This window comes from Oratosquilla oratoria, unplaced genomic scaffold (assembly GCF_046742065.1).
Source record: "Oratosquilla oratoria isolate Oo_2021 unplaced genomic scaffold, ASM4674206v1 SCAFFOLD115, whole genome shotgun sequence".
Taxonomy (NCBI): Eukaryota; Metazoa; Arthropoda; class Malacostraca; order Stomatopoda; family Squillidae; genus Oratosquilla; species Oratosquilla oratoria.
In genome coordinates, this window is record NW_027467472.1 from 424,899 (window position 1) to 451,588 (window position 26,690).

Consider the following 26,690-nt stretch of genomic DNA (forward strand, 5'->3'; position numbering starts at 1 on the left):
ATATATATATATATATATGCAAAGTAGACCACTTGGAAAAAGGAAACTAACGAGGCAAAGCGCTTTCGTATATTACATCTTCAGTGCAACATAATTACAAGATCTAAGGATATAAGGTCTAACCACTTCCGACCGAATTTCGAGGGAGTTGGCGCAGCGGGCCCGTGAACGTCACCTGGCTGTTCACGGGCTGGTGCGTCGTTCGGGAATGTCGTTGCCTTCGCTCGCACCGCCCCACGCAATTAGTTATATTCTGACAAATATTATATAAAATATATATAAAATATTATAGTTCCTGTCTATATATATGAATATATAATATATATATATATAATATATAAAATATTATAGTTCCTGTCTTCCTTGGCGTTTCACAGTTTTCTTCATTGTTTCACAAAGACAAAACGGACCCAGCCTAATGACGTCAGAAGCTGCGCACAATAATTCAAACGGTCTGACCTGTATATTTAGACCTTGCATAATTACAGACTCATAATTACAGAGACGAAAACATTTTTCTCGGTCTTGGATCACGGATTGAACAACTATTACCCTCCCATATGAGTTCAAAGCTCGAGTATTGCCCGGTCTACGGGTAATGAATTTACCTATTATATTTGAAGAGTACAGAAAAGTCCTTGGATCCCGGCTCATGCTCTTTAATTTATCATACCTTGCCTCAAATTCATGTACATTTCCAATTTTATATATATCCTTGGTTTCCAATTATATTTAGGTTGGAATTAATGTATTGCTCCAGCGTGGGCAATATCACCAAAGTTATTCCAAATATTTATACATCTATGTGGAAAACTATATATTCACCTCTTTTAAGTCAAGCCATATGGTCTCTGAATACTTTAATCATATCACCTCAGTTTGGTTACTGCCCTTTATATTCTCTCGATCTTACTTTTATCCTTCACTCTGTGTCACAACTTTGGCATTGTGACACACTGCTTAGTGTTTTCAATTTGTTTCGTTTCAGCCCTGTAGCTATTACTTTTTCCTTCACTCTGTGAAAGTATTGGAAGTCTTAAAACATTCAGTGATCACTTCTACATGTTTTTGCTCCCTTTTCAAGCGAGTTTAAGTTTTACAAGTCCTACTTCTCCAAAATTATATTTTGTTATGAGAGTTTAGCACTAATGGGTTCACAGTGCCTTATTGAGTCTAAGTATCCTTGATTTTAGTCCAGATTCTTCTCACCTCACCATCCAAGATGTCTTCATAAGCCATGTTCGAAATCACCAATCAAAGGTGCTATAATATTAAACCTAGAAATGTCTAAATGTATTAACTAGTTAATTCACCATATATTTTTATGCCCTTGTATTTTTGTTATAGTTGATACCATTTTGCCTATGTATCACCAAATTTTCATCTTTATTGTTTTATTGGAGAACTCGTTACATATCACACCCCTGCGCGCTTGCCACTTCTTATTATTAGTTGGAACAATCACCCCTTCATAAAATCTCCTCTTAGCATCCATTCCCGAACATCTATTTCTTATTACACTGTTTAATACCCCAAGGCATTTACTCACTTCTTTCATTCTACATTCTGCCTCCACTTCCACTCCTCCCTTTCCCAGTACATGCACACCCAAGTATCTAAAGCTATCCATTTTATCAGGCAACAACTGATATTACAGAGAGAGACAAAGAGAAAGAAAGAGAGAGGGAGAGGAAGGGGTGGAGGCAAGCAGTCAATGACATCTCATTTCTAATCAATACATGGTAGGAACATAATTCTTTTTTCAAAATAAGGGAAAAAAGAAGACTTCCATATACATTATGCAGGTACTTTATTAAAGATGCTCTATGTTCTGTGCATCTATTTCTCTTTGCAAACGATTAATTGTCATCTTAGCTTGGCGAAGTTCCTGAACCAGTCTAGCCGCTGGTGTGTCTTCCTGCACAGACTCCAGCAGGGTAACACGATGAAGGAGTGCCTGCCTCTCCTTTGTTAATAGTTCTTCCCGTGCAGCTGCCTCACATACAACACTCTTAACATGGGCCAAAAGTCTTGCTTTCTGATGAATTTCATCTTCCAGAGTTTTAATTCGATTTTCGTACTGAAGAACAAGTGCAGCACCTGGAAGTCTAGCATTTGTTCTAGTTGGTGACTTCTCAGATTTTTCCATCTGAGCATTTAAAGATGTTCTCAAGGATGCAATTTCTTCAAAAGCATTCTTCAATTTGCCTTCCAGTTTATGTTTGTCTTCAATTGCTCTTTTTAGTTGAGCTCTCATTTTCATTTCCTCTCTATCTCTTTGTTGGACTGCTGCTGGTGAGACTGTCAAATCTTCACTAGAAGCATCAATGATTTCTTTCTTTGTATTGTTTGCAGACTTTTCTTCAGATTTTTTCTCAGTTGGACTGACATTGCGTGATAAAATTCTCATTGGTGTGGCTACTAAATTTTCTTGTGATGTTTTATGAGCTGACCCTTCCAAAGGTGTTAGTGTTTTTAAACAAACACTGCACAGTTTTTCTGCTGATGCCTTATTTATAGTATCTAGTTTCTTCAGAAGATTCAACTTTTCTTTCTCTACTCGACTCAAGAGATCTTTACTCATCCCTAATTTTGTTGACATAGCAGCATGACTATCTTCAAGTTCTCTGATCCTAGTTTTCAGTTTCTCAAGACTAGTTTTAACTTTTTTCCGTTCTTCCCATCTAATGACCTGTTCCTGGGATTTGGCTTTCTTGTTTTGAATTGCCTGAAATTCTTCTGCACCTACCATTCGTTCCAGTTTGATTTTCAGCTTTTCAATAGCATTAGATACTGCTTCTGGTGTTCTACCTTGTAGGTCATCTAGTTTCTTCTTGAGGTCAGTTATCACTTTTTTCTGCTGCATGCATTGTTTCTCCAGATCAAGGGTTTGTGATTTTATTTTCTGCTGCTCTTCAGTTGACTTTTGCAACTCTTTCTTTAGATTATCATTTTCTTCTTTATATGTTGCTTCCATTAATATTTTTCCTTTCTCCAGATCCTCTTTATCAAGTTCTATCTTTTTTAGTTGCTGACTAAGTTCACTGGTTGCTTCATCTACTGCCTTGGCCATTTTCTTCTCAGAATCCTCATATTCATTTGTTTCTTCTTTATCAGCAATAAATCTATCTTTCATTTCTTTGACAGCATGACTTAAGGTTACTATTTGTTTCTCCTTTTCAATTAGTTGATCTCGCAATTTCTCCACTAGTGTACGAAGAATTGCAGAGGGTGTTCGGTTTGCACTTTCTCTGAGAACTGCAAGTTCCCTTTGTAGCTCTTCCTTTTCTTTATAGAGTTCTTGGTACTGAATACCAAGACGTTCAACTTCACGTTGATGCTGCTGAGTGCGAACCTGACTTGATACTTCAAGCTGTTCCTTAATTTCTATGTGCTCCTGTTTAGCCATGGTTTGCTCTCTCTCAAGTTGTACAATCTTGGTATGGGATGACAATAATTTGTCATGGAGTTCCTTCAGTTGTGCATCTTGTGTTTTTACTGTGTCTTCTAATGTGTGAATTTGTGAAACACAAGTTTCATTTAAGGGTCCAACATCTTTGGTGGGTATTGTGTCAAGTTTGTCTTGAAGGTTCCTGACTTTTAAAAGTAACTGGTCTCGCTCTGAAGAAATCTGAGAAAATTCTGACTGCAGTTTATTGACAATGATCTTTTGTTCTTCACTTGAAGAAATAAGCAATTCTTTGTAGTGCATCACAGCTTCCTGAGATATATGAAGTCTTTCTTTTAACCCACTTATTACAACATGCACACCTTTATTACAATCTTCATAATTTTCAACATATTTTCCAGTATTTTCTTCATGGGTATCATCACAACCCACTTTAGCACTCATTACACGAAGATCATTGATAAGTTTGTCTTTTGCAAGCAAAACTGCCTCTTTTGCCTTCAGATCAAGCTGACACTGATTAAGTACATCCTGCAGTTCTGTTGACTTTTTAGACAACCTTTCAATGATACCAGTTTTCTTTTGTATCACTTCCATTGCATTTTCAAGTCTTAAAGCCAAGGGTTGTGAAGAATCAAATAAATCCTCAATGAAAGGTTGATCCAATGACACATCCTGCTGCCTCTGTTCATGTCTCTCCAGTGCTTGTGTTAACTCTAATTCTCTTGCTTCCCAAGCCAACTGTTGTTCTGTCCACAGTTTCTCTGAATGAAGTAATTGCTGATATGTCTCCTTAATCCTTAGGTCCTTGTTCTCCAGCTGAGCACCCAGTAACGTCAATCTCTCCGTGGCTGACTGAAACTTCTCATCAACCTCCAATTTTTGCATCTTAATGTCTTCTAATTTGCCACTCCATTCACTTATGTGGCGCTGTGGCATTTCAGAGGAAAGGGCTGACTTGAGGTCATCCAAGGATTCCTGTTTAACCTTTAGTTGCTTTAAAGTCAAATGGGCTTCTACTTTATCCTGCTGAGCTTTTTCCAAGGCTTCCTGAAGTGAATTCCTTTCCTGCTCCATACCTTTCACAATTTCTGACAGATGTTCTTGTTGTACAAGAGGAATGGCCCCAGCATACTGATGCCTGTAATTAGAAAAGAAAACAATAATGTACATTCATCCTCCACAATCAAAAATATATGCCATTATTAACTTATATACTTATGGCTTTCTTTCCCTTATAAGGGAGGGTGGACAAGTAAAAGCCCACCAATATAAGAAACAAGTAAAAAAGGATATATCCATTCCTCATATCTCATCACTTCATGGATGAATAATTACTCTCCCTCCATCACATTGCTTAAGTAAATGCAACACATCATGACATAGTTCTTCCACAGCAAAGCCTAGCAGTTACCAATTTGCTCTCACTATTTCACCATACAGTGATCTCCCCCTTCCTCATCCATGTATCTACAGAGTGGATCCCAGACACCACCTTTACATATTTTAATACATTCTCCTTAAAATGCATCTACTGTATTCTTCCTCTACTTCACTTTCCCTTTCTCTTTCACCACATTCCAGACCTCTCACAGCTTTGCCTGATATTCTTCCTATTTCACTTTCTTAGTCAATTCACTTTCAGCACCTGCCTCCCTCCCTCCATTCTCTTCTTCCTCTATTGTATACCTACTCCCAATTTCCCTTCCACTGATGATTTTGATCACTCTCTATCATAAAAACATTCTCTTTTCCAAAATTCTTTCAATCTTCTTTTCAGGCACCATTACATAATTCATTAATGGCTTCTTGACCACCTTCCCACTAGCCACCCTGGTCCATGTGTTTAGTTCCCCCTTCTCTTTAACACTGTTCACTATTATTGTTTCCTTTTTAAGGCATATCTTCAACATCTCTTCACTTTCATTCCTTCCAGGTATAAAATTTTCCATACCACTCTATCCACTGATATATCTACATTAGCATTTAGTTCCCCCAACACCACTACATTCACATTCCTCCCAAAACTCTCCACATACTCATTTACATCATTCTAAAACCCCTTTCCCTCCTCCTGACCTTTTTCATTACCACTGATAACATTCATTGAAAACTAATTTGTGAAAATAGATTCAGGATGAAAGACCAACAGTAATTATGTGTATAATGGTTGTTGTTGTCATTCCCTAGACTGTTTGGCTGAGCAGTCCCATCTCCCCGAGGAATGCCATAGCTGGAATGGGGTTTTTCCACAAATCCCTTATAGAGTATATGAAGGTTAATCTGCATGATATCACTTTTACTACTCATACTAAATTTAGGGTTGCTAGAATTTAATGATCTGTATCTTGAAGTATGTAATGCTGGAACATAGCCAAGAGTGTCTTTCTATTAAGTCATTATGATCCTTGCAATGGGAAATGACAAATCCTTCTTACCTAAGATCTCTAATTACAGCATAAAGTCTAGTAGCTCTGGTGCGTGCTGAGTCTACTGCAGTTTCCAGAAGAACATTTCTCTCCTTAAAGTGATATTCCAGGTTTGATATGTGCCGGGAATGTTTCTCTAGGGTGGTTTCACTCTTCTCCAAATTTACTTCCAACTCAAGATTCTTGACTTTCAAAGCAATAATGTCTTGGTGAAGTGCAGCTGTGCAGGGAGGTGAATAATTTCTTTTAATAACACATTACATGGTTTGATGATAATATGTACATACCAAAAGCCCTTTCCCCCTCATAAGAAGGATGGATAAGTCAAAACACACACCCACTTCATACATTAAATTAAATTTCATTTAATGCCCATATCTCAGCATTACATGGATGAAGGGTCATCCCTGCCCCCAGTGCTCAGATCAAAGGCATATGCAGTAAGACACACATGCTTTTCAATGGTTATTTAAGACACATGGAAAGAATCGCTAAATTGAGAAGAAATAAAACAGTTTATGAAGCATCAACATAGGATATCATGAACAGAACTTTCCAATTAGTTTTTGCATAAGAAGTAACTTAGTAGAGGAAAGTAAAACAAATCTAGACAGCACAGTCAAATTGTATGAAATAAATATGGAAGCAAAGGAAGGCCACAAACTTTTAGCAAAAGTAGACATGACAATATCACCAGAGTCTGATGATATCTTAAACTGGATACTTAAGGAATATACAAAAAAAAATTGGCAGACAAGATTCATAATCTTAGATTTATACAATGGGTTTTCACCAAGAAAATGGTGGGCAGAATACCTCAACAACAGAATGAGTAAATGGGGAGGTTCAAGATATTAGGAAAAGCAGAGGATGTGTGAATATATATGTATATTTTTTTAGATATGGTAGATATACAAGAGGTTTTTGGCAAGAGGTAGGTCTTTTAAAGGCAGTAAAACGTTTTTGTTGGGTTGAGAGTGTTTTGAGAAATGGTTTAGGTATGCACTATGGTTGTGTATTGTCACTATGACTGTTCAACATGTACATGGATGGGGTAGTATGGAAGGTAAATGCGAGGGTGATGGGCAGGGGATTGGAGGCAGTGAGAGTGAAGGGAAGTGAGAGGTGAGCCAGTTGTTGTTTGCTGATGACACTCTACTTGGGACAGAGAAGGGTTTAAGGCAGCTATTGGCAGAATTTGGTAGGGTATGTGAAAAGAGAAAGTTGAGAGTAAATGTGGGCAAATGTCAGTTGATACAATGTACAAGGGGAGAGGATGGCAGTGAGTTCAAGGTAAGTCTTAAAAGAGAGAAGCTCAAGGAAGTAAAGAGTTTTAAGTATTTAGGGGTAAATGCAGCAGGGAATGGAGGAATAGGGGTGGAGGTAAACTGCAGAGTGAGGGAAGCAATCTTGGGGAAATGAAAAGTGTCACGAGAAATAAATATCAAGGGATGAACACAAAGAAAAGACTGTATGAAGGGGAAATTATGCCTATGACACTGTATGAGTTAGACTTGGAACTTAGGGAGGAAGAAGAGTTCAAATGTATCTGAAATGAAATGTTCAAGACTCTGGATTATTATTTCTGTATAGTCTCTAAATCACTTACTATAAAGCTTATGCAGTCAATACCCTATAGGACCCACCCTGGACAAAGGATGACTATTTTACATGTACAGAAAAAAAACTTCAACTATAAAGATGATATTACCAAACAAGTTTATACACAAAGTGCTTGTCATGGTATTATGCCAGCCACACCAAACACACTTACCAAAGCACAAACACATACCATAAAAATATATTTGTACACTTGATGAGGTTCTAATACTTGGTCCTGCCTCCCTTATGCTTCACCATGTCACTCAGCCATTTAGGAAGACTCTCACACAAATTCCTGTACAACAGACTTGAGCCGTGGAATAGAACTAATATCCTTGTCCATCAAACTTCACTATTTGGGGAGTACTATGAGTTCACTAACACTCTGAGCAGTGAAACACCCCCAAATCATGAGTGAGTCTGGGTGTTTGGTCGTCCTTCAGGTGTACTGTGGGTCTAGTGAATCGCTAACTCTGGCCCAGTACGCATGTCCACCACGGTTACAGATGACAGTGAAGATATTCCATTTTACATCTACATACATATACCAAGGCTTTTTCCCCCTTCCAAGGGAGGTAGCCAGAAAGGGAAAGGCATAAAAACACTCCCACCCATTTCATCCCTAAATACACTCCACACCCCTCCCACTCCCACACCCCTCCCACCCTCCCTTTTACATCTGCTCTCCTTTATCTTATGCTTTACTTCTTCTCTCTTTTCTTTGTAGCTCTCATATGATTCTCTCATCCTATTTTGCAACAAATCTGTGAATGCTCATTTCTTCTCTTCTACAACCTTCTTTGCTTCATCATCCCATCATTCACTACCTTTCCTTCTACTTCCTCCCATCCTCCTTGTTCCACACACCATCTTTGCACACCTTGTGACTCCCTCCTTCAAACATCACCATTCCTCCTCCACTCCTGGTTCTACTCTATTCTTCACTCCATCCCACTCTTCTCTCAGCTTCTCTTGTATTCCTCCTTTCATTCTCGTTCAAGCAATTTACTCTAAGCACTTCCCTACCTTCTGTCCTTTTCTTCTTTCTCCATCTATCCTCCACTCTCAGCTTACCTTCCACCAAAAACTTATCTCATATTCTGCCACTCTCTACTCTTAGACCATGTATGTCCAAAACTCTTCTCCTGGTTACCACTAAATAGTCCATTAAAGCCCCATCTACCTCCCTACCATCTACCACCCTCTCCCATGTGTACTTATACTTGACTTCCTAAACTCTGTGTTTGGTATCATCAACTCTCTTTCCTGGCTTATCTCTGCCATCAACTTTCCACTACGATTTTTTCCTGGAACTCCACACTTCCCAACCACTTCATCTATTGGTTCGATCTCCCAATATCACTACATTGACATTCCTTCCTACACCCTATATGCACTCATTTAAATCTACATCTCCCTTCCTAGTTTCACTTTCATCCACATTAATCTTGAAGAAACCTCCTACTCCACCACACACTTTCCTGTCTCTTCACTTACTAGTATAACCACCTCTTCTCTCCCTCATCCTCTCTTCACTCCTGATACCCTCCCAATTACACTTCCATACTCAAACTCATCGCTCCATTTCAACTTAGTTTCACTCAGTGCCAAGACATCCATCTTTCTTCTCACAAATATACTGCATATTTCTTCCCTTTTACTCTCATCTGTACCACACCCACTCACATTAAAAGACCCAAACCTTAGGGTTCTGGGTGGAAAACTCCTCCTAGACCCTCTTATGCCTTTGCTTTTTTTTTCAGGAATGTCCCCTTTGGGGCTACAAAGAGTAGGATGTCTTGTCATATCACTGTCCTGTTTTTGTTGCCTTTTACAACTCAAATGGGAACACTCAGTGGCACTATTCTTTCTCCTCTACCATAGGATTCAGCAAAAAAGAAAATGAATATTCAAAGAAGTGGTACAGGATAGTATTAAGAGTCAGGGGACAGCATAATGGAAGGACAGTTGCAGTATAATAGAGTAGTATCATTTCTCTATAGAGATTTCCTCTATCACAGCCAAAATGATGTGTGGCTCTGGTCTGTAGAGGCACCCCATATAGACCCTAAAGTACCAGCTGCATGCTACTGAGCCAATTTAACCTCACAATAACATGCAGCCATTACCCCAGATGGGGACAAGTTTATATTTTGAATAATATCTTACCAATCTTTGCTCTTTCATCACTGAGGGAAGCTAAATCATTGGCTTCTTGTTGCAGCTGCTTCACTACTGCTTGTTCTGTAGTTTTCTGTAGTTCCATCTGCTGTAGCTGTGTTGTTGACACTTCCACAATGCCATGCAGTCTCTCAACTTCCTCACATAAACCAGACTGTGGTGTTAATATTCAATGAAATTAAGAATTGAAATTATATCCCTATGCAAAGACAAAGATTATATACATACACTTTAAATAAGTTAGTTGTATCAAGAAATAATATATTTATTATTTATTTATCAAAAGAAACACTTTGTGAGGATGGAGCCTTATTAGTATGATGTTTTGCTTGTAAGAACTTAACCTCACATAACACATATCTTTGAAAATAGATAGGAGGACCCAAGAGGAATGGGGGAAGGTCACTGGAGCCTAAGGAAGTTTAAGGAGGATAGGGAGCAATTGTATGTGTGCTGGAGGACATTTGTTCACTGCTGATGTACAAATGCATAAGTGGAAGAAATAAGGAGAAGGTGCATTTGTCCACTGTTGATGGACAAAATCATGAGAGGAAATAAGGTGTGGAGGGCAATTAGGGATATCTTTTCAAGATTTTGTTTGTAACTGAAAGCAAAGGAATCAGGTGGGGTAAAATGTTGAACATGCCTCTATTTTGTTTGTGTTGGATCCTTGGATGATGGCTGTTTTAAAAAAAAATTCTGGATTTTATTGGGCTTGTGTAGCAGTAGTTCTGCCTTTTCCCAGTCTATCAGGTAGTTGCTACTGTTCCTGTGTAACACAAGTGTTGGTGGTATTATCATGCCTAACATAATACCAATATTCTCAAATCCAGATATTTAAGTTGTGTGCTATTTCTCCAATGAAGGATTTGTTACAATCCAAGCACAGAATCCAGCTATGTACTTGATAAAGCTCTAATATGCAAAATATCATATTAATAAATGTTTCTTTTGATAGATTTGTCAGCAACTGCCATTTACATATAATTCTTTAACATGTAGGTTCCATATCTACCTTTTCTTTTAGTGCTGCTTCCAGCTCATTTTTGACATGCTGCAGTTCAGTTTGTGTGACAGCAGAATGGGCTTTTTCCCTAAGATCCAATTCTGTAGCTTGAAGAGATGCATTCATGGACATGACATCATTCAAGTGTTTTTCCACTTGCTCAAGTCGTTTTCTAAGAGCCTCATTTTCTTCTGTTGGAGAAAAATGAAGCCACAAATATAGGCTTTTATTTACCTATACATACATAAAATACATAACCACACACTGCTAATTCAGCTGAGCATGAGCCTCACCCAGGGCTGAAAAGTTCATTGTAAGCCAGAACTTCAAATCCCTTTCAAGTGAAGTAAAAACCACACTAGCACAACATTATTTAGGTCACTAACCAGCACTAAAACAACACAGAACTGTCCTGGCCACAGAGAGAAAGAAGTAGTAAGGGCGGTTTCAAAGGGACAGCATGAAGGAGGGGCAATAAATAGTACAAAATTACTATCATTCCTCTATGAGTACGTATTTTACTCTAACAAACAAAATGGTGTGGCTCTGGTCTGTAGGGGTACCCCAAAACAGTGATAAATCATTCGTTGCATACCACCATGCAATCACCACTGCATGATAATATGCAGTTGATACCCCAGTACAGGGTCAATACCCATATAATACAAATATAATTAGGTAAGTAAATTCATTAAAACAGTATTAATTCTAAGCTCAAGTAATGCTTTCTATTCAAATATATTTAATAATAATTACATTCTTCCTATAACAATTTACTACTATGCAGCCTTTTCTTAATGCTACTTTTGTTTATATACCTTTAATATTGAAATACATGACTTGGGCATGTTCTGCCTTTTGCTTTTCTTGCAGTTCTCGAAGTTCAACAGCTGCCAGCTGCTTTGACAACAGATTGACCTGTAAATTTAATTTAATTTGGTTTTCACTAAACTTCATATAAATCAGTTAAACTGCAATTACATATATATACCAAGGGCTTTTTCCCCCTTATAAGGGAGGTAGCAAAAAAAAGGCATAAAAACCACTCCCACCCATTCTATCCCTATCACACTCCACTCCCCTCCACCCTCTTCCCTCCCTCTTACCTTGGCACCTCCACTCCATGCATTATTCCCTCATGATACAAATAATGCTCATTATAAACCTCTAGGTTTAATTAGGTTGTGCTTCCTTGACTGTTTAAAACATAAAAAGATAGGCATGTGCAATAATGATAACATGAATATATATCAATATTTGTTTGGAACACACAACTGTCTCAGTAAATACTGTTAATTCAACTGTATTTAACCCATACATCTTTACACACTAGAGGTAACATTTTTTAAAAACACATACATACATATACCAAGGGCTTTTCCCCCCTTACAAGGGAAGTAGCCAAAGTCAAAAAGCATAAATCCACTCCCACCCATTGCATCCCTCCACACTCCACTCCAATTCACCACCCCTACCTCCCTCCCTCTTTTCTTGGCTCCTCCTGGATGACAGGTCATCCCTGCATCTCACCCAATGCCCTATGTCACAAGTAATGCAGCAAGACACAGCACATCCACAGCAAGGCTGCTTTATTTAATTGGTGACCCTCCGCCCCTCTCATGCAGAAAAAGAGAAGATGGAGAGAAATCCCTTCAGGCTGCATCAAAATATCATTTACACGTAACCACTCCCTAACCACCCCATCCCCCACCCACTCCCTTCCATACATCACAGCATCATTCATAAACAACCAATCTCCACTTACCCCTATCTTCTGCCTCCTCCCTTCCTTCCACAACAAACATCCCCTTCTTTCTCAATGCTCCTTTTACCCCATCCATCCATCTCATTCTTAGTTGCCCCCTCATGTTCATTCCATCCATTTCTGCCTTCCACACATCTTTTACTAATCTTTCTTCACTCATTCTTTCCATGTGTCCAAACCATCCCAATACTCCTTCATCAACCCCATCTCCCAACTCCTTTTCCACCCCCACTCTCCTACTCACTTCCTTGTTTCTTACTCTGTGTTTAAAAATACAGTAAACTACAAAACAACAATAGCAAGAACCAATGATGGGTACCTTCATATGGTGGTTCTGTAAGATGGACAGCAAAGCTGCCCTTTTCAAACCCCATCAACCCCCTCACCTCCATCAGGAAGTGCAGCCCTGAGGGGTTGACACTTGGTCTCTGGACTGTGCCCAAGATCTCTCTCTATTAACTTCAGTTGTATTTCTTGCACTTTTTCACACATGGAAACCTGACAACTAGCTATTGCTTTCCTCTCCCTGTCACTTGCCAATGACATAGAGACAGTACCACACTGATACAACATAGACAACACTCCAATTTTTTTTTCATGGAAAGATCTGTGGGAGGTTTTCAGAACCATATCCAGCCACTGTTGAGGGGTTGATTTTCCACTTAGTGAAATTCTCAGCAATGATTGATTGAATGACAATATTAGCATTTCATGGCTTTATACTAAGCTTATGACAGTAAAAGTAAACTAATTTCTCAGGTAGATTCATTCTATTTTTATAATCTGTTTAAATTTCATACAATACAGATATGCCCACAACAAAGTAAATTTTGCATTTAGTCTTACTTAAAAATTTGCTAAAATCCATGTGTTCAGAGAGTTCTTACTTACCTGAACAGAAGAAATTTCATTTCCAGTTACCCTAAGTGAAGCAGTAAGGGAATATACTTTGTCCCTGGCACTCTCTAGAAGTTGGCACAACTGTTGGTTGTCCTTTTCTAGCTGTCTAACCTGGGCCTCCAGCTGACTCTGCACATTATGTACTTGCCTCTGAAAAAAAACATAAATATACATAAATATATATAAACCCCCATCTGGGGTATTGGCTGAATATTATTGTGAAGTTAAAATTGCTCAGTAGCATGCAGCTGATACTTTAGAGTCTATATTGGGTGCCCTTACAGACCAGAGCCACACATTATTTTGTCTGTGACAGAGGAAGTCTCTATTCATATAGGATAGATGCTATTTTATTATTCTGCAACTGTCCCTCCATTATGGTGTCCCCCACTCTTAATACTGTCCTGTACCACTTCTCTGAATATTCATTTCCTTCTTTGCCAAACCCTGTAGTATGGGAGAAAGAATATTGCCACCAAGTGATCCCGATTGAGTTGTAAAAGGTGACAAAAAAAAAAAGGACAGGGATAGGACTTGGCATCCTACTCTCTGTAGCCCCAAAGGGGACATTCCTAAAAAAAGCAAAGGTATACAAGAGTCTGGGAGGGATTTTCCAACCAGAACCCTAAGGTTTGGATCTCTTTATGTGTATGCAATACAGATGAGAGTAAAAGGGAAGATATAGGCAGTATGTTTGTGAGAAGAAAGATGGATATGTTGGCACCGAGTGAAACTAAGTTGAAAGGGAGGGGTGAATTTGAATTTGGGAATGTAGTTGGGAGGGTGTCAGGTGTGAAGAGAGGATGTCTATATTTGCTGTGTTTTGCTACATTGCTTCTGACCTACAGTAGTGGGCGAGATGCTGGGATAACCCGTCATCCAGGAGCCAAAATACGAGGGAGGGAGGGGGGTGAATGGGAATGGAGTATGTGGGGATGGAATGGGTGGGAGTGGATTTAATGCCTTTGTTTTTTTTGCTACCTCCCTTGTAAGGGGAAAAAGCCATTGGTATATGCATGTATGTATTTACTTAAGTTTAGTATACAGGAAAGGATCCTTGCTAATAGGGGTCTTTTATTCTCCTTTTATCATATCCAATTATGAATTTATGTATGACTCTACCTTGAGCTATATCATCATTTAAGTTATTCCAGGAGTTTACATATCTGTATAGGAAACTGTATATCTTCACATCATTCAGACATCTGGTCTTTTTCAGTGCAAAGGTGCAAGTAAGATACTAATATTCAGGTGCACAAGTGCAGGTACAGACCCTATATCTGGTATAAAGTTCTTATTCTGGTAATAAGTCCCTTCTCTACCAGTCAATTCCTATGCTAAGAATCCCATGAATAATAAAAGGAATCAATAATATGTAACAGTTACCAATTGCATCTGATCATGAAGAACAGCTCTATATTTTGCAGTCATGGTTGCCAACTGCGAAGTGGTCTGGTTGGCAACATTAATGGGTATACTGTCCTTCAAAGCCCTGTCCAGTTGCCCAAGACGATACTCAATCCTGATACGTTCCTGTTCATGCTTATTCTCCTTCTATAAATAGAAAATATTTTCTTTATACATCCTAATATCAGATAATTGTAGTACTGAAATGAAGAAAAGTTTGCCATAAAAATGACAAATAACAGCAATCATATTGTACTGAAAATTAAACAGAAATGACAATTTAAATATGGTATAAATTAAAGTCTGAGCAGCATTCTTATGATAATTATAATAATTGTTGCATTGAGTTTCACAATGAGGAAAACTGGCAAATCCATCCTTCACTATGCAGTACAGTTTTAGTCTCCATCCTATAGAATGGATATCAATAAACTAGAATCAGTACAGAGGAGAATGACCAAAATGATATATGGGCTCAGAAATTTATTTTACAAGGACTGGCTTAGACACCTTGATTTATACTCTCTAGAAAGACCCAGAGTGTGGGGTGATCTAATAAAGGTATTCAAGTGGATTTAGGACTTCAACAAGGGTGATGCAGACAAGGTCATCATATCAAGATAACAGGGCAGGACTTGCAGTAATGGATATATGTTGGACAATTTTATATTTAAAAGGGAAATAGGCAAGAACTGTTTTACCAATAGAATGGTCAACAAATGGAATAGACTTAGTAACCATATAGTAAATGCTGAAATTATCAGTTGTTTTAAGAGGTTAGCTTTACAGAAGGGGATGATAGGTGGTAATGGGCATGGAACTGCCTGGTGTAGACCTTGTGGTCTTTTGCAGTCTCCTTCTTTCTTATGCTCTTATAGAAACTGGCAATGGTCTTTGAGCCCTCCCACACATCTCTCTGGGAAGAAACTTTGGGCTGTTGTCCTTGTTGTACTGATGTGGAACTATTTCTATGTCACAAGCTAAAAGTGATAAGGAGAGGAGCAGTTGCTGGTTGTCAGCTCTCCATGTGTAAAAAGGTGTAAGAAATACAGTTGAAACTGATGGAGAGAGATCTTAGGTTCAGTCTAGAGACCAAGTGTCAGCCCCTCAGGGCTGCACCTTCTGATGAAGGTGTAGCACTTGATAGGTTTTGAAAATTGGCAACTTTGCTGTCTACCTTGCAAGACCACAACATGCAGATACATGCAATAGGTCCCAACAGTGTTTTTAAGAGGCATAAACAAGCACAACTATCATGTAAGTTTCAGAGGCAAACTGAAAAATACTTACTTCTTTATTCTTTTTAATAATTTGTGCAGCATCTTCTTCCTTCTGCAGCAATCTATTACTGAAATCATTCAGTTGTTGCTGCTGAATAGTATTCAATCTCTTGCTAATTTCTAATTCATATTTATGAACAGCCATCTGTTTTATCACCTGATGAAGCAATACTGTTAGTACAAAAGCAATTATAGTATTTTTACACATTTGGACTACCAGGTAAAACTGACTTGTTGATTGACTAGATCAAATTATTGGAAAAAAGTTACTTAAGCTCAGACACATATTTTCATTTTCCTCAATGATCATATATCTATCTATATCCTAATGGCTTCTTCCCCATTATAAGGGAGATAACCAGCCAAGGCATTCACTCATTCCCATAATGAAAAGTGTGAAAAATGAGGAGGACTGTAGACTATTACAAAAAGATCTAGACTATTTTTGCATGGAACCAAGAATGGGAAATGAAGTTAAAAAAAAAAAAAAAAAAAAATGCAAAGTACTGAAAATGCAAAACAGTAGCAATAGACCATCCTTATACTATTCCTTGGGAAGTGAACCCATTACAAAAACAAAACAGAAGAAAGATTTGGGAGTGTTGATAAAAGACAACCTGTAACCTGACAGACATATAAGCAGGATTGTGGGAGAGACATAAGAACATAAGAATAAAGGAGACTGCAAGAGACCATAAGGCCTATACTAGGCAGTTCCATGTCCATTACCACCTGACATCCCCATCCATAAAGTTGTCTAACTGTTTCTTAAAACAACCAATAGTTTCAGTACTCACTGCATGCTTATTACTTCTCATTACACTTTTTAATCCCCAAGGCATTTACTTGCTTCTCTCAATCTACATTCTATCTCCACCTCCAATCCTCCCTTTCCTGCCACATTCACACCCAAGTATCTAAAACTATCCATTTCCTCCAGTCTCTCTCCCTTAATACTCACTTCCAGTCTACTGCCATTGTACATCTCATCACCTTACTTTTACCCACATTTATCTTCAACTTCCTTCTTTCACACACCTTTCCAAACACTGTCACTAACTTCCCCAATCCTTCCTCTGATCCTGCCACATGCACAGTGTCGCCAGTAAACAGCAACTGGCTTATCTCCCACTTTTCTCCATTTCCTTTAACCATCTCCAGTCCTTGACCCATTACCCTTGCATTTACCTCTCACAACACCCCATCCATGTATAAATTGAACAGCCAGGGCAACATATCACATCCTTGGTGAAGTCCCACCTTTACCTTAAACCACTCACTCTCTCCATTTCTGATTCTAACACAAGCTTGAAAAATACACAATTTTAAATCTAAATATAATAATTGGAAATCAAGGATATAGATTAAGTTGGAATTATACATTAATTTGAGACAAGGTATGATAAATTGGAGAGTAGAAGATAGGACTCAATGAGCATTGCTCTTTTCCTGTATGATACAATTAGGTACAATTAGGTAAATATCCATTCTATGTCCACCCACCACCTTTATTTCCTTCTCATCTTAGCTCCTCATGAATGAAGATCCTGGTCTTCTGCCTACTGCCTGGGTCAGAACCATTGCAGCAAGACACAGTACATCTACAAGAGGGCCATTTCACTTACATTGCAACTCTCTCCTTGTCCCCTCATGCAGAAAATAAATATAGGTAAAAGTCCCTTCAGGCTGCATCAAAATATCATCTATATGCATCCAATCTCCCTTCCCTGCTTAACAGATGTTCTCCTCTTGCTCAGTGCCCTTCTCACCCCATCCACCTATCTCATTTTAGGTCATTCCCTCGAGCTCATTCCATCCACATCTGCTTTCCACATTATTTTTGCTCATTTTTTTCACTAATTCTTTCCATGTACCAAAACCATCCCAATAATCTTTCATCAGCACCTATCTGCCAGCTCCCTTTCTAACCCCCTCTCCTCCTCACCTCCTTATTTCTCACTCCATCAAACCTTGTAACCCCCACAGTAATTCTTAGACACTTCATCACAAACCATCTACAGAATTATGAAAAGAAAAAATGCCTTGATAGAGAGCACTTATTAAAGCGGGACAGAGGAAAAACAAGAGGACATGCAATGAAACTCAAAAAGTATAACTACAGGAGAGACCTGAAAGAGAACAGCTTCCCACACAGAGTGATAGATATATGGAACAAATTGGATGAAGAAATAGTGTGTGCAAACACAATACAACAATTTAAGAACAAACTTGATCTTGCGAGATACAAAAACGGGTCACTATGAGCATAGCTCCCCTTCCTGTATAATACAACTAGGTAAATACATTTAAAGATCTTTCTACTTCTCTTAAATTCCAAGTATACACCCTATACATTATCATAGGCACAATCACCCTTTCGTATAATCTTCTCTGCATCCATCCCTAGATGGACTGCTGGATCTAATTACTCAAGTAAATATAAATTCAATGGCCTGTCTTGTGAGAACTGTGCATGTGGGGGGAGCCCAAACAAACATTCACACTTTTTCATTATTCAAGGCATTTTTATTCCCCTGAACCTTGTGCATAGCAAATACAATACTGTTCAAGTTTACCTGGCCATCTACACCTTCTTTTCCTGAGGTGATGGAATCTACCACTCCTTCTAACTCTTGTACCTGTGTCTTTCTTGCATGGACCTCAGCTTGATTATCTGTAATCTCCTTTTCCATTTCAGATTTCTCTTTGAGCCAACTCTCCCGGTCAGCAGTAAACTGTAATTTTGAGCAGTATTGGTGCATTCCACAGGAAGACTTACAAGCACATACAAAATAGATATGCAGATTATATTACACTGATTTGTATGTAAAAGCTTATTTTTCATATTTTTTCAATGTCTATCTATCTATTTATCTATATACCAAGGGTTTCTTTCCCCTTATAAGGGAGGTAGTCAAGTCAATGTACTATTAAATAATTTCTTACCTCATGGGTGACACTAGATACCTGACTGTGTAAGTCATTAAACTGCTTAACATATAAATGAGAGGTTTCTTCCTTTTCCCTTAGTTCACACTCTTTCTTGTTACATTTCTGAAAAGAAATATTTATACTTATCATTTATTATGAAGAATTAGAATTCACCAAAATTTAATTAATCATATATACATACATACATATATATACTAAGGGCTCTTTCCCCCCTGCAAGAGAGGTAGCCCAAATCAAAGGCATAAATCCACTCCCACCCATTTCATCCCCACATAGTCCATTCCCATTCACCAACCTTCCCTTAATTTAACTTAATTAATTATATCAAGTATAATTAGTTATGTGCACTGTATTGAATAAAAAGTTATATATTCTACTGGGGTTTATAAGGGAATTATCAAGAAGATATCTATTATATAGCAATCCAAATGTGTCATAATAATATTAATCAGGATACTGTGGAAGTATGAAGACAAGACCAATACAGTACAACATCACCCAACAAGTGTGAATGTGCTCATTTCTTTCAGTATTTGGTCCAGTCTCCACCCTCCACCTTAGACATCACTCACAATAGCAACTGAATAACAGGAGTAAACATGGTAACACAAATTGGGAGCCATTTTAATGTGCCTCAAGATAAAGCAGAAACTATAGGGCTGAGTGTAAACACTGTAAATCAAAGTTCTCCTGTTACAAAAATATGACTTTTAATCTGGACAAACATGAAGTTAAGTGTAAAGCTTGGTTTAATGATCAGATCACCACAAGACGTGATAAATATATGAATACAACCAAGGGCTTTTCCCCCCTTACAAAGGAGGTAGTTAAAGTTAAAGGCATAAATCCACTCCCACCCACTTCATCCCCATACAGTCCACTTACATTCACCATCCCTCCATCCCTCTTTCTTGGTTCCTCCTAGATGACAGGTCATCCCTTCATCTCACCCACTGCCCTGGATCTGGAGCAATGCAGCAAGACATAGCACATCCACATCCCCTTGTACAAAAAAAAGAGAAGACTGGGAGAAATCCCTTTGGGCTGTGTCAAAATATCATTCACACATACTCCCTCACCCCCCCATCCCCTACCCACTCCCTTCCATGCATCATAGCATCATCCATACACATCCATTCTCCACTCACCCCTATCTTTTGTCTTTTCCTATCCTTCCTCAACAGACATCCCCCTCTTTCTCAATGCCCCTTTTACCCCCTTATGTTCACTCATTCCACTTCTGCCTTCCACAGCACTTTTACTAATCTTTATTCACTCATTCTTACCATGTGTCCAAACCATCCCAATACTCTCTCAACTCCCTTTTCACCACCACTCTCCTCCTCACCTCCTCATTTCTCACTCTATCCAGCCTAGTAATTCCTACCATACTTCTCAGGCATTTCATATCAAACACATTTAAACTCTTCCTCTCTTATGCTCCATGTTTATGCCCCATACAATGCTGTCAACACAATCACTCCTTCATACATCCCAAATGTCTATTTCCCATTACACTTTTTAATCCCCCAAGGCATTTACTAGCTTCTCTCAATCTACATTTTATCTTCACCTCCACTTCTCTCTTTCCTGTCACATTCACCCCCAAGCATTTAAAGCTATCCAATTTCTTCAGTCATTCTCCCTTAATACTCACTTCCAATTTGCTACCATACTTTCCCCTTGATAAATAATAAAATAATAAGTGTAAAGATCAACTGATCACAACTTGTTTTATCTATAAATCTCAGCAGTATATCTGTATATAATTCCTTAATTATATTGTGTGGTAATCTATATAGTGTAGACAGCTTGATATTTAAGACCTATGTGCATACTATCTTTTAAGTTAAAATTCTAACCTATTAAATGTATCCTCTATAGACATACATACATACATATACCAAGGCTTTTTCCCCTTTACAAGGGAGGTAGCCAAAAAGGAAAAGGCATAAAATCATTCCCACCCATTCCATCCCTGAATACACTCCACACCCCTCCAGCCTCCCTCTTATCTTGGCACCTCCTGGATGACGGGTCATCCCTGCACCTTGTCCACGGCCCTGGGTCAGAGGCAGTGTCGCAAGACACAGTACATCTACAGCAAGGCCGCTTCATTAAATGAGCGACCCCCCCTCTCCGTCCCCCCATGCATAAAAGGAGAAGATGGGGAGAAATCCCTTCAGGCTGCATCAAATTTTGCTCACACATACTACCTCACCCCCAATCCACCCACCCATTCCACCTCATGCATCACAACATCATCCAATTACAACCATTCTCCATTCACCCCTGTCTTCTGTCCTCTCCCGTCCTTCCTCAACAGACATTCCCCTCTTCCCCAAAGCCCCCTTCACCCCATCCATCCACCTCATCCTAGGACGTCCCCTCATGTTCACTCCCTCCACATCTGCCTTCCATACCTCTTTTACTAGTCTTTCTTCACTTATTCTTTCCGTGTGTCCAAACCATCCTAATACTCTTTCATCAACCCTATCTCCCAACTCCCTTTCCACCCCTGTTCTCCTCCTCACCTCCTCATTTCTCACTCTATCTAGCCTAGTAACCCCCATCATACTTCTCAGACACCTCATCTCAAACACATTCAAACTCCTTCTCTCTTCCTCTCTTATGTTCCATGTTTCTGCCCCATACAGTGCTGTTGGCACAATCACTCCTTCATATAGTCTCCTCTTAGCATCCATTCCCAAATGTCTATTCCTCATTACACTTTTTAATCCAGCAAGGCATTTACTCACTTCTCTCAATCTACATTCTACCTCCACCTTCACTCCACCTTTTCCTGCCACATTTGCACCCAAGCATCTAAAACTATCCACTTCCTCCAGTCGCTCTCCCTTAATGCTCACTTCCTGTCTACTGCCACTTTCACCCCTTGTACATCTCATCACCTCTATAGAAAAACACAAAAATAATGGTGACTTTCCAGTGTGACTATTGTTATCACTACCCATAATGCAGTTTTACAAAATTACCCATGATGAATGGGCTTATACAGTATGTATCATATTTACTGGGGTATAAGAGTCACCCTCACATAAGACATTTCCTTATTTTACAAGGACATCTTGTGAAAAAAACATTTAGTATGTTTCATCATACATTTATTGAAAGATACGTTAATTGAAGAAAAAGATACTAGAGCCAACAATATTATTTCCTGTTTACTACAATTAGATAAATATATAGTTTAAGCAGAAAGGAGTGGAGGGGGATAAGAAAGAATTACAGAAATCAATATTACTAAGTTCAGCATACTCTGTTGATGGGAATACAAATGAAATGCCTTTTTGATAAAGAAGGCTAAAATTTCTAAACTTCTTCAGTTATTAGGCTAATGACCCATGCAGTATTTCACTCTAAGTAACTGTAACATTTCCACCCAATAATCACAGATTCTCATTTGTACTAAGAAACTGAAAATGCTATTAAGTACCTGCATTAGGAAATTAACTTGAGTCCGTAATTTTGCAATAATTTCCTCTGCTGAAGGAGAAAGTTCACCCAAGGCTGCAATTTGTTGATCAATGTCTATGACAGTTTTCTTTGGCTCTGTCTGCTCTTCATCCTGGTCTTTAAGTACATGTTGTTCTTGGTCGGCAGTTTGTCTGCATGAGTCCTGGGCTACTTTAGATAAATTATGTTCTAGGCTTTCCTCTTCACCCTGTAAACTGGGTAAGTCACAACACAATCTATACTATGAATACACAAAATGACTATGAAATCATTACAGGTCTCATTCATTATTCAATTCTTTATGGAAGATTTCACCCTTTTAATCAGCAGTCACTAATAATATCTTACATCCATACATATACCAAGGGCTTTTCCCCCCTTATAAGGAAAGTAGCCAAAGTCAAAAGCCATAATTCTACTCCCACTCATTCCATCCCGACTCCTTCCACTCCCATTCCCCATCCCTCCCTCCCTCCTTCTTTTCTTGGCTCCTCCTGGATGATGCATCTTCCCTGCATCTTGCCCCCTGGGTCAGAAGCAATACAGCAAGACACAACAACAACTTAATGATAATAACTGTTGTCTTGAGTTTCAGGGACTGGAAACCCAGAGAGTGGAAACCCACATTCCCATGGTGCTAGTAATGGTGCTAGCCATCCCAGAGATCTCTCTAGAAAGAAACTTTGGACTGTTATCTATTTTGTATTAGTGTGAGACTGTTCCTATGTCACCTACTGGAAGTAATAGGAGAGGAGAAGTCATCAGATGTCAGCTCTCTATATCTGAAAAGTTGAAATTTATAAAGAAATATTGGTCCAAGTCTGGAGACCAAGAGTCAGTTCCTTAGGGCTGCCTCTAAATGGAGGTAAGGGGGTTTATGGGTTTTGAATATGGTCAGCAAGGAGATAAATCTCTCCTGTCCATCTTACAGGACCACCACAAGCAGGTAACAATCACTGGTCCTTATAACTTAACCAAGGAATCAACAATGGAAGCATCTATATGATGGTCCTACAAGAAAGACATCAAAGAGAATAGCCTCTCTAAATTTCATAAGCACCTCCACCTCCACCTAGAGGAGCAGTTCTGTGGCACTCGGTCTCTGGACCAAGCCTAAGACCCCTCTCTATCAGTTTTCATTATCTTTACTTCATTTTTCACAAAAGGAGGGTTAACAACCAGTGACTGCTTCCTTCCTCCTCTTACCAACTGGTGACACAGAAAGAGATCCACACTAATATAGGACAGAAGGAAGATTGAATTTTTCTTCCTGTGGAGATCTATGGGAGGTACTGACAACCACTGCTGACTACTGTGCAGCTGCAGGTGTCCTGTCAGCAGAAGGCAATAGTTGTTATTTCAATTCAACCAAACTCGTTATGAAGAGCTTACAGTAACAACTTACCTTTGGCTTTTACAATCTGGGGAAGTCATGCACACTTCCTTGTCCAATTTTTCTTTTTTATTCTCTTCTCTTTCATTTACTAAAGTGGTCACAAGTGTCCTTACTTCCTGAAGTTGTTCTTCTAGGGCTTGTATACCTCCACCTGATCAGTCAATGTGACGAAGGAAAATGTACTGAATGTCCAATTTAGGATTTGTACATTTCAAGATCTTAAGAGTTTGCAATTATATACAGGTGACCCCAAACTATAGAAAGTAATTGGTGCCAATAAACCATTGTTTTACAAGAAACTGTGATGATGGATGATAAGAATCACTGAGGAAAAGTTTGATTAGTTATAAGACAATAATTTTCCCTCAAACAAATGCCTTCAGTGGTACAGCAAACCATAAAACTGTCAAGTAAACATTAAATATCTCTGTATTTCGTTAATACAAGTACATACATATTCATGTGGGTCCCAAACTTACAAGCTAATTGGGTGGAAGAACTATGCTCATTAACTGAATTGGTAAGTGACAGACTACAAAACAAACTTGCTGATAACTGAATTACTGTTATTATTTACTGCTATTGTTATCACCTGCTGAATGCAAATGGCGAATAGTGTTTGAAGTTTCCTAAAAAGATTCATTTACTCCACAATAAGCATGCCAAAAATAAAATTATAAAAAGGAAATACTCTATAAACTTCCATACACCATAAGTCCCTTTCCCCATTATAAGGAGATTGAGGAGGCGGTGGTCCAGTCAATATATATATCACACTTCACTCATTCCACACCCATCCAAAACCCTTTGTTGTCCTTTCTACCTTTGCTCCTTATGAATGAAGGGTCATCCCTATCACCTTCCACTGTAACAAAACACAACACTTCCACAACACCTTTAATATTCTCATAAAAATATCCACTTCTTCCAGCTTCTCTCCTCTAAGACTTCCTTCCAACTTGCTGCCACCTTCTCCACTTGTACATCTCATCATCTTACTTTTACCCACATTTACCTTCAACTTCCTCCCATCACATACCTTCCCAGACTCTGTCATCTGCCTTAGTCCCTCCTCCAACCCCACCAGAAGTGCAGTGTCATCACCAAACAAAAAATGGCTCACCTTCTACTATCTCTAACCATCTCCAGTGCCTGCCCATCACCCTTGCATTTACCTTCCATACCACCCCATCCCTGTACACACTAAGCAGCCATGGTGACAAGATACATCCCTGATGCAGCCCCATCTTCACCTCAAACCATTTACTTTCTCCATTTCCAATCATAAAACAAGCCCTATCACTCTCATAAAAACTAGTGACTGCCTTTAACAGCTTTCCCCCAATCCCATATATCTGCAATATTTCCCATGCTGCATTCCTGTCTACCCTGTTTATACACCTTCTCCAAATCCATAAAGCCCCAAAGTACATACTTACCTTTTGCTAAACTCACATATCTACCTTATCACAAAAATTTGATCCACATACCCTCTATCTTACCTAAACTCACACTGCTCCTGACCAAATATTCCCTTTGTTCCTCTCCTAATCCACTCAATTAAAATCCTCCAATAAGCTTTTCCAACTACACTCAACAAACTGATCTCTCCAAAACTACTACATTCACATTTGTCCCCTTTTCTTTTGTAAAGTGGAATTATATGGGCACTCCTCCAGTCCTGTGGCACCCTCCCCTCCCTTAGACACATATCAAACAACCTTACTGGCCAATCCACAACAACCGTACCTCCTTTTATCAGACAATCCAAATGACACTCATCCAACCCATGTGCCTTACCAGCTTTCATTATTTTCAAAGCTTCTTGTGCCTCATCCTTCCCTATATCTTCCATTTTCCTCTCCCATCAGTCATTTTCTTAGCTCTTCTTACTGCCACAATCAATCAATCCCTGCCCTCCTCCTCATTCAACAACTATCTAAAATATAGTTCCCATCTTCTCTTTACTGCCCTCACTTCCATTAACATCTGTCCATCTGCACCTTTTCCTTTTCCTCTCTACCTAACTCAACTCTTCCAAAACATCTTTTTATTCCTTTAAAAAAAATTGTCAAACTATTACCCTATTTTACATCTCTCCTCTTTACCTCCTTGAATAGGGAGCATCATTGGAAAGTTGGTACTGTTTGGGAATCAAATCCAGGACCTACCACTGACCAAGTAGGAGTGATTACTGATTACACCACAGTCACCTCTAGTGACAACTCGCACATCTCCCTTCCCTGGACCTTCACCAGTTTGGGAATGTGCACTGCTGTGGGATACTATTCACTTTGCCATGTTGGATAGGGAGTGTCACTGAAAAGCTGGCACTGTCCAAGAATCAAACCTAGGTTCTCCCGCTGTCCAGACAAGGCCTATGAATTACACTATAGTCATCTCTAGTGATCACTCATACACAGTCACTCAATATATAGAAGTTACCAGTACATAATACCCTCTACTTCCTCAAGCCTTTCATCATTCACACTCACATTCAAAACTTCCATCTTTATCATCATTTTGTGTATATTTCATCACTTTACTTTTATCCACATTCGCTTATAACATCTAACACTAATACTATTTCTCTTCATCAAAATATTAGTATTATATATCACACAAAAAAAAAAAGTATTAGCTTATCTTCTTACTTGTTTCAGTTGTACTGAGAATTCCTGGGGCCTCAATCGTAGTCAATTGTAATGATGATTGATTAATACTCAATTGACGAGTAAGGTCATAAACCTGTATAAGTAATTCAACAGTTTATTTTATATGTTACTACAGCATTGTATGATTTACATACAAAAAAATCCATATTCTACAATATCTAACTGAAAATCTATATTCAATTCATACATATATTCTTACATACATGATAAA

General features: G+C 38.7%; 1 protein-coding gene across 1 annotated transcript in view; it reads right to left on the reverse strand.

Moving 5' to 3' along the window:
* Window positions 1–1,793: 1,793 nt before the first annotated feature.
* LOC143022547 (centrosomal protein of 290 kDa-like) overlaps window positions 1,794–26,690 on the reverse strand; it is a 40,756-nt gene continuing 15,859 nt past the window's right edge. Inside the window, exons 13-25 of the mRNA XM_076180815.1 lie at window positions 26,459–26,552; window positions 23,814–23,955; window positions 22,389–22,623; window positions 18,926–19,033; window positions 18,556–18,714; window positions 15,990–16,136; window positions 14,679–14,846; window positions 13,284–13,442; window positions 11,446–11,545; window positions 10,637–10,818; window positions 9,610–9,775; window positions 5,848–6,058; window positions 1,794–4,550 (exon numbers count right to left, since the gene is read on the reverse strand). Of these exons, the coding sequence (XP_076036930.1) occupies window positions 1,814–4,550; window positions 5,848–6,058; window positions 9,610–9,775; window positions 10,637–10,818; window positions 11,446–11,545; window positions 13,284–13,442; window positions 14,679–14,846; window positions 15,990–16,136; window positions 18,556–18,714; window positions 18,926–19,033; window positions 22,389–22,623; window positions 23,814–23,955; window positions 26,459–26,552 (4,608 nt within the window). The 3' untranslated portion in view covers window positions 1,794–1,813. The remainder of the gene's footprint in view (window positions 4,551–5,847; window positions 6,059–9,609; window positions 9,776–10,636; window positions 10,819–11,445; window positions 11,546–13,283; window positions 13,443–14,678; window positions 14,847–15,989; window positions 16,137–18,555; window positions 18,715–18,925; window positions 19,034–22,388; window positions 22,624–23,813; window positions 23,956–26,458; window positions 26,553–26,690) is intronic.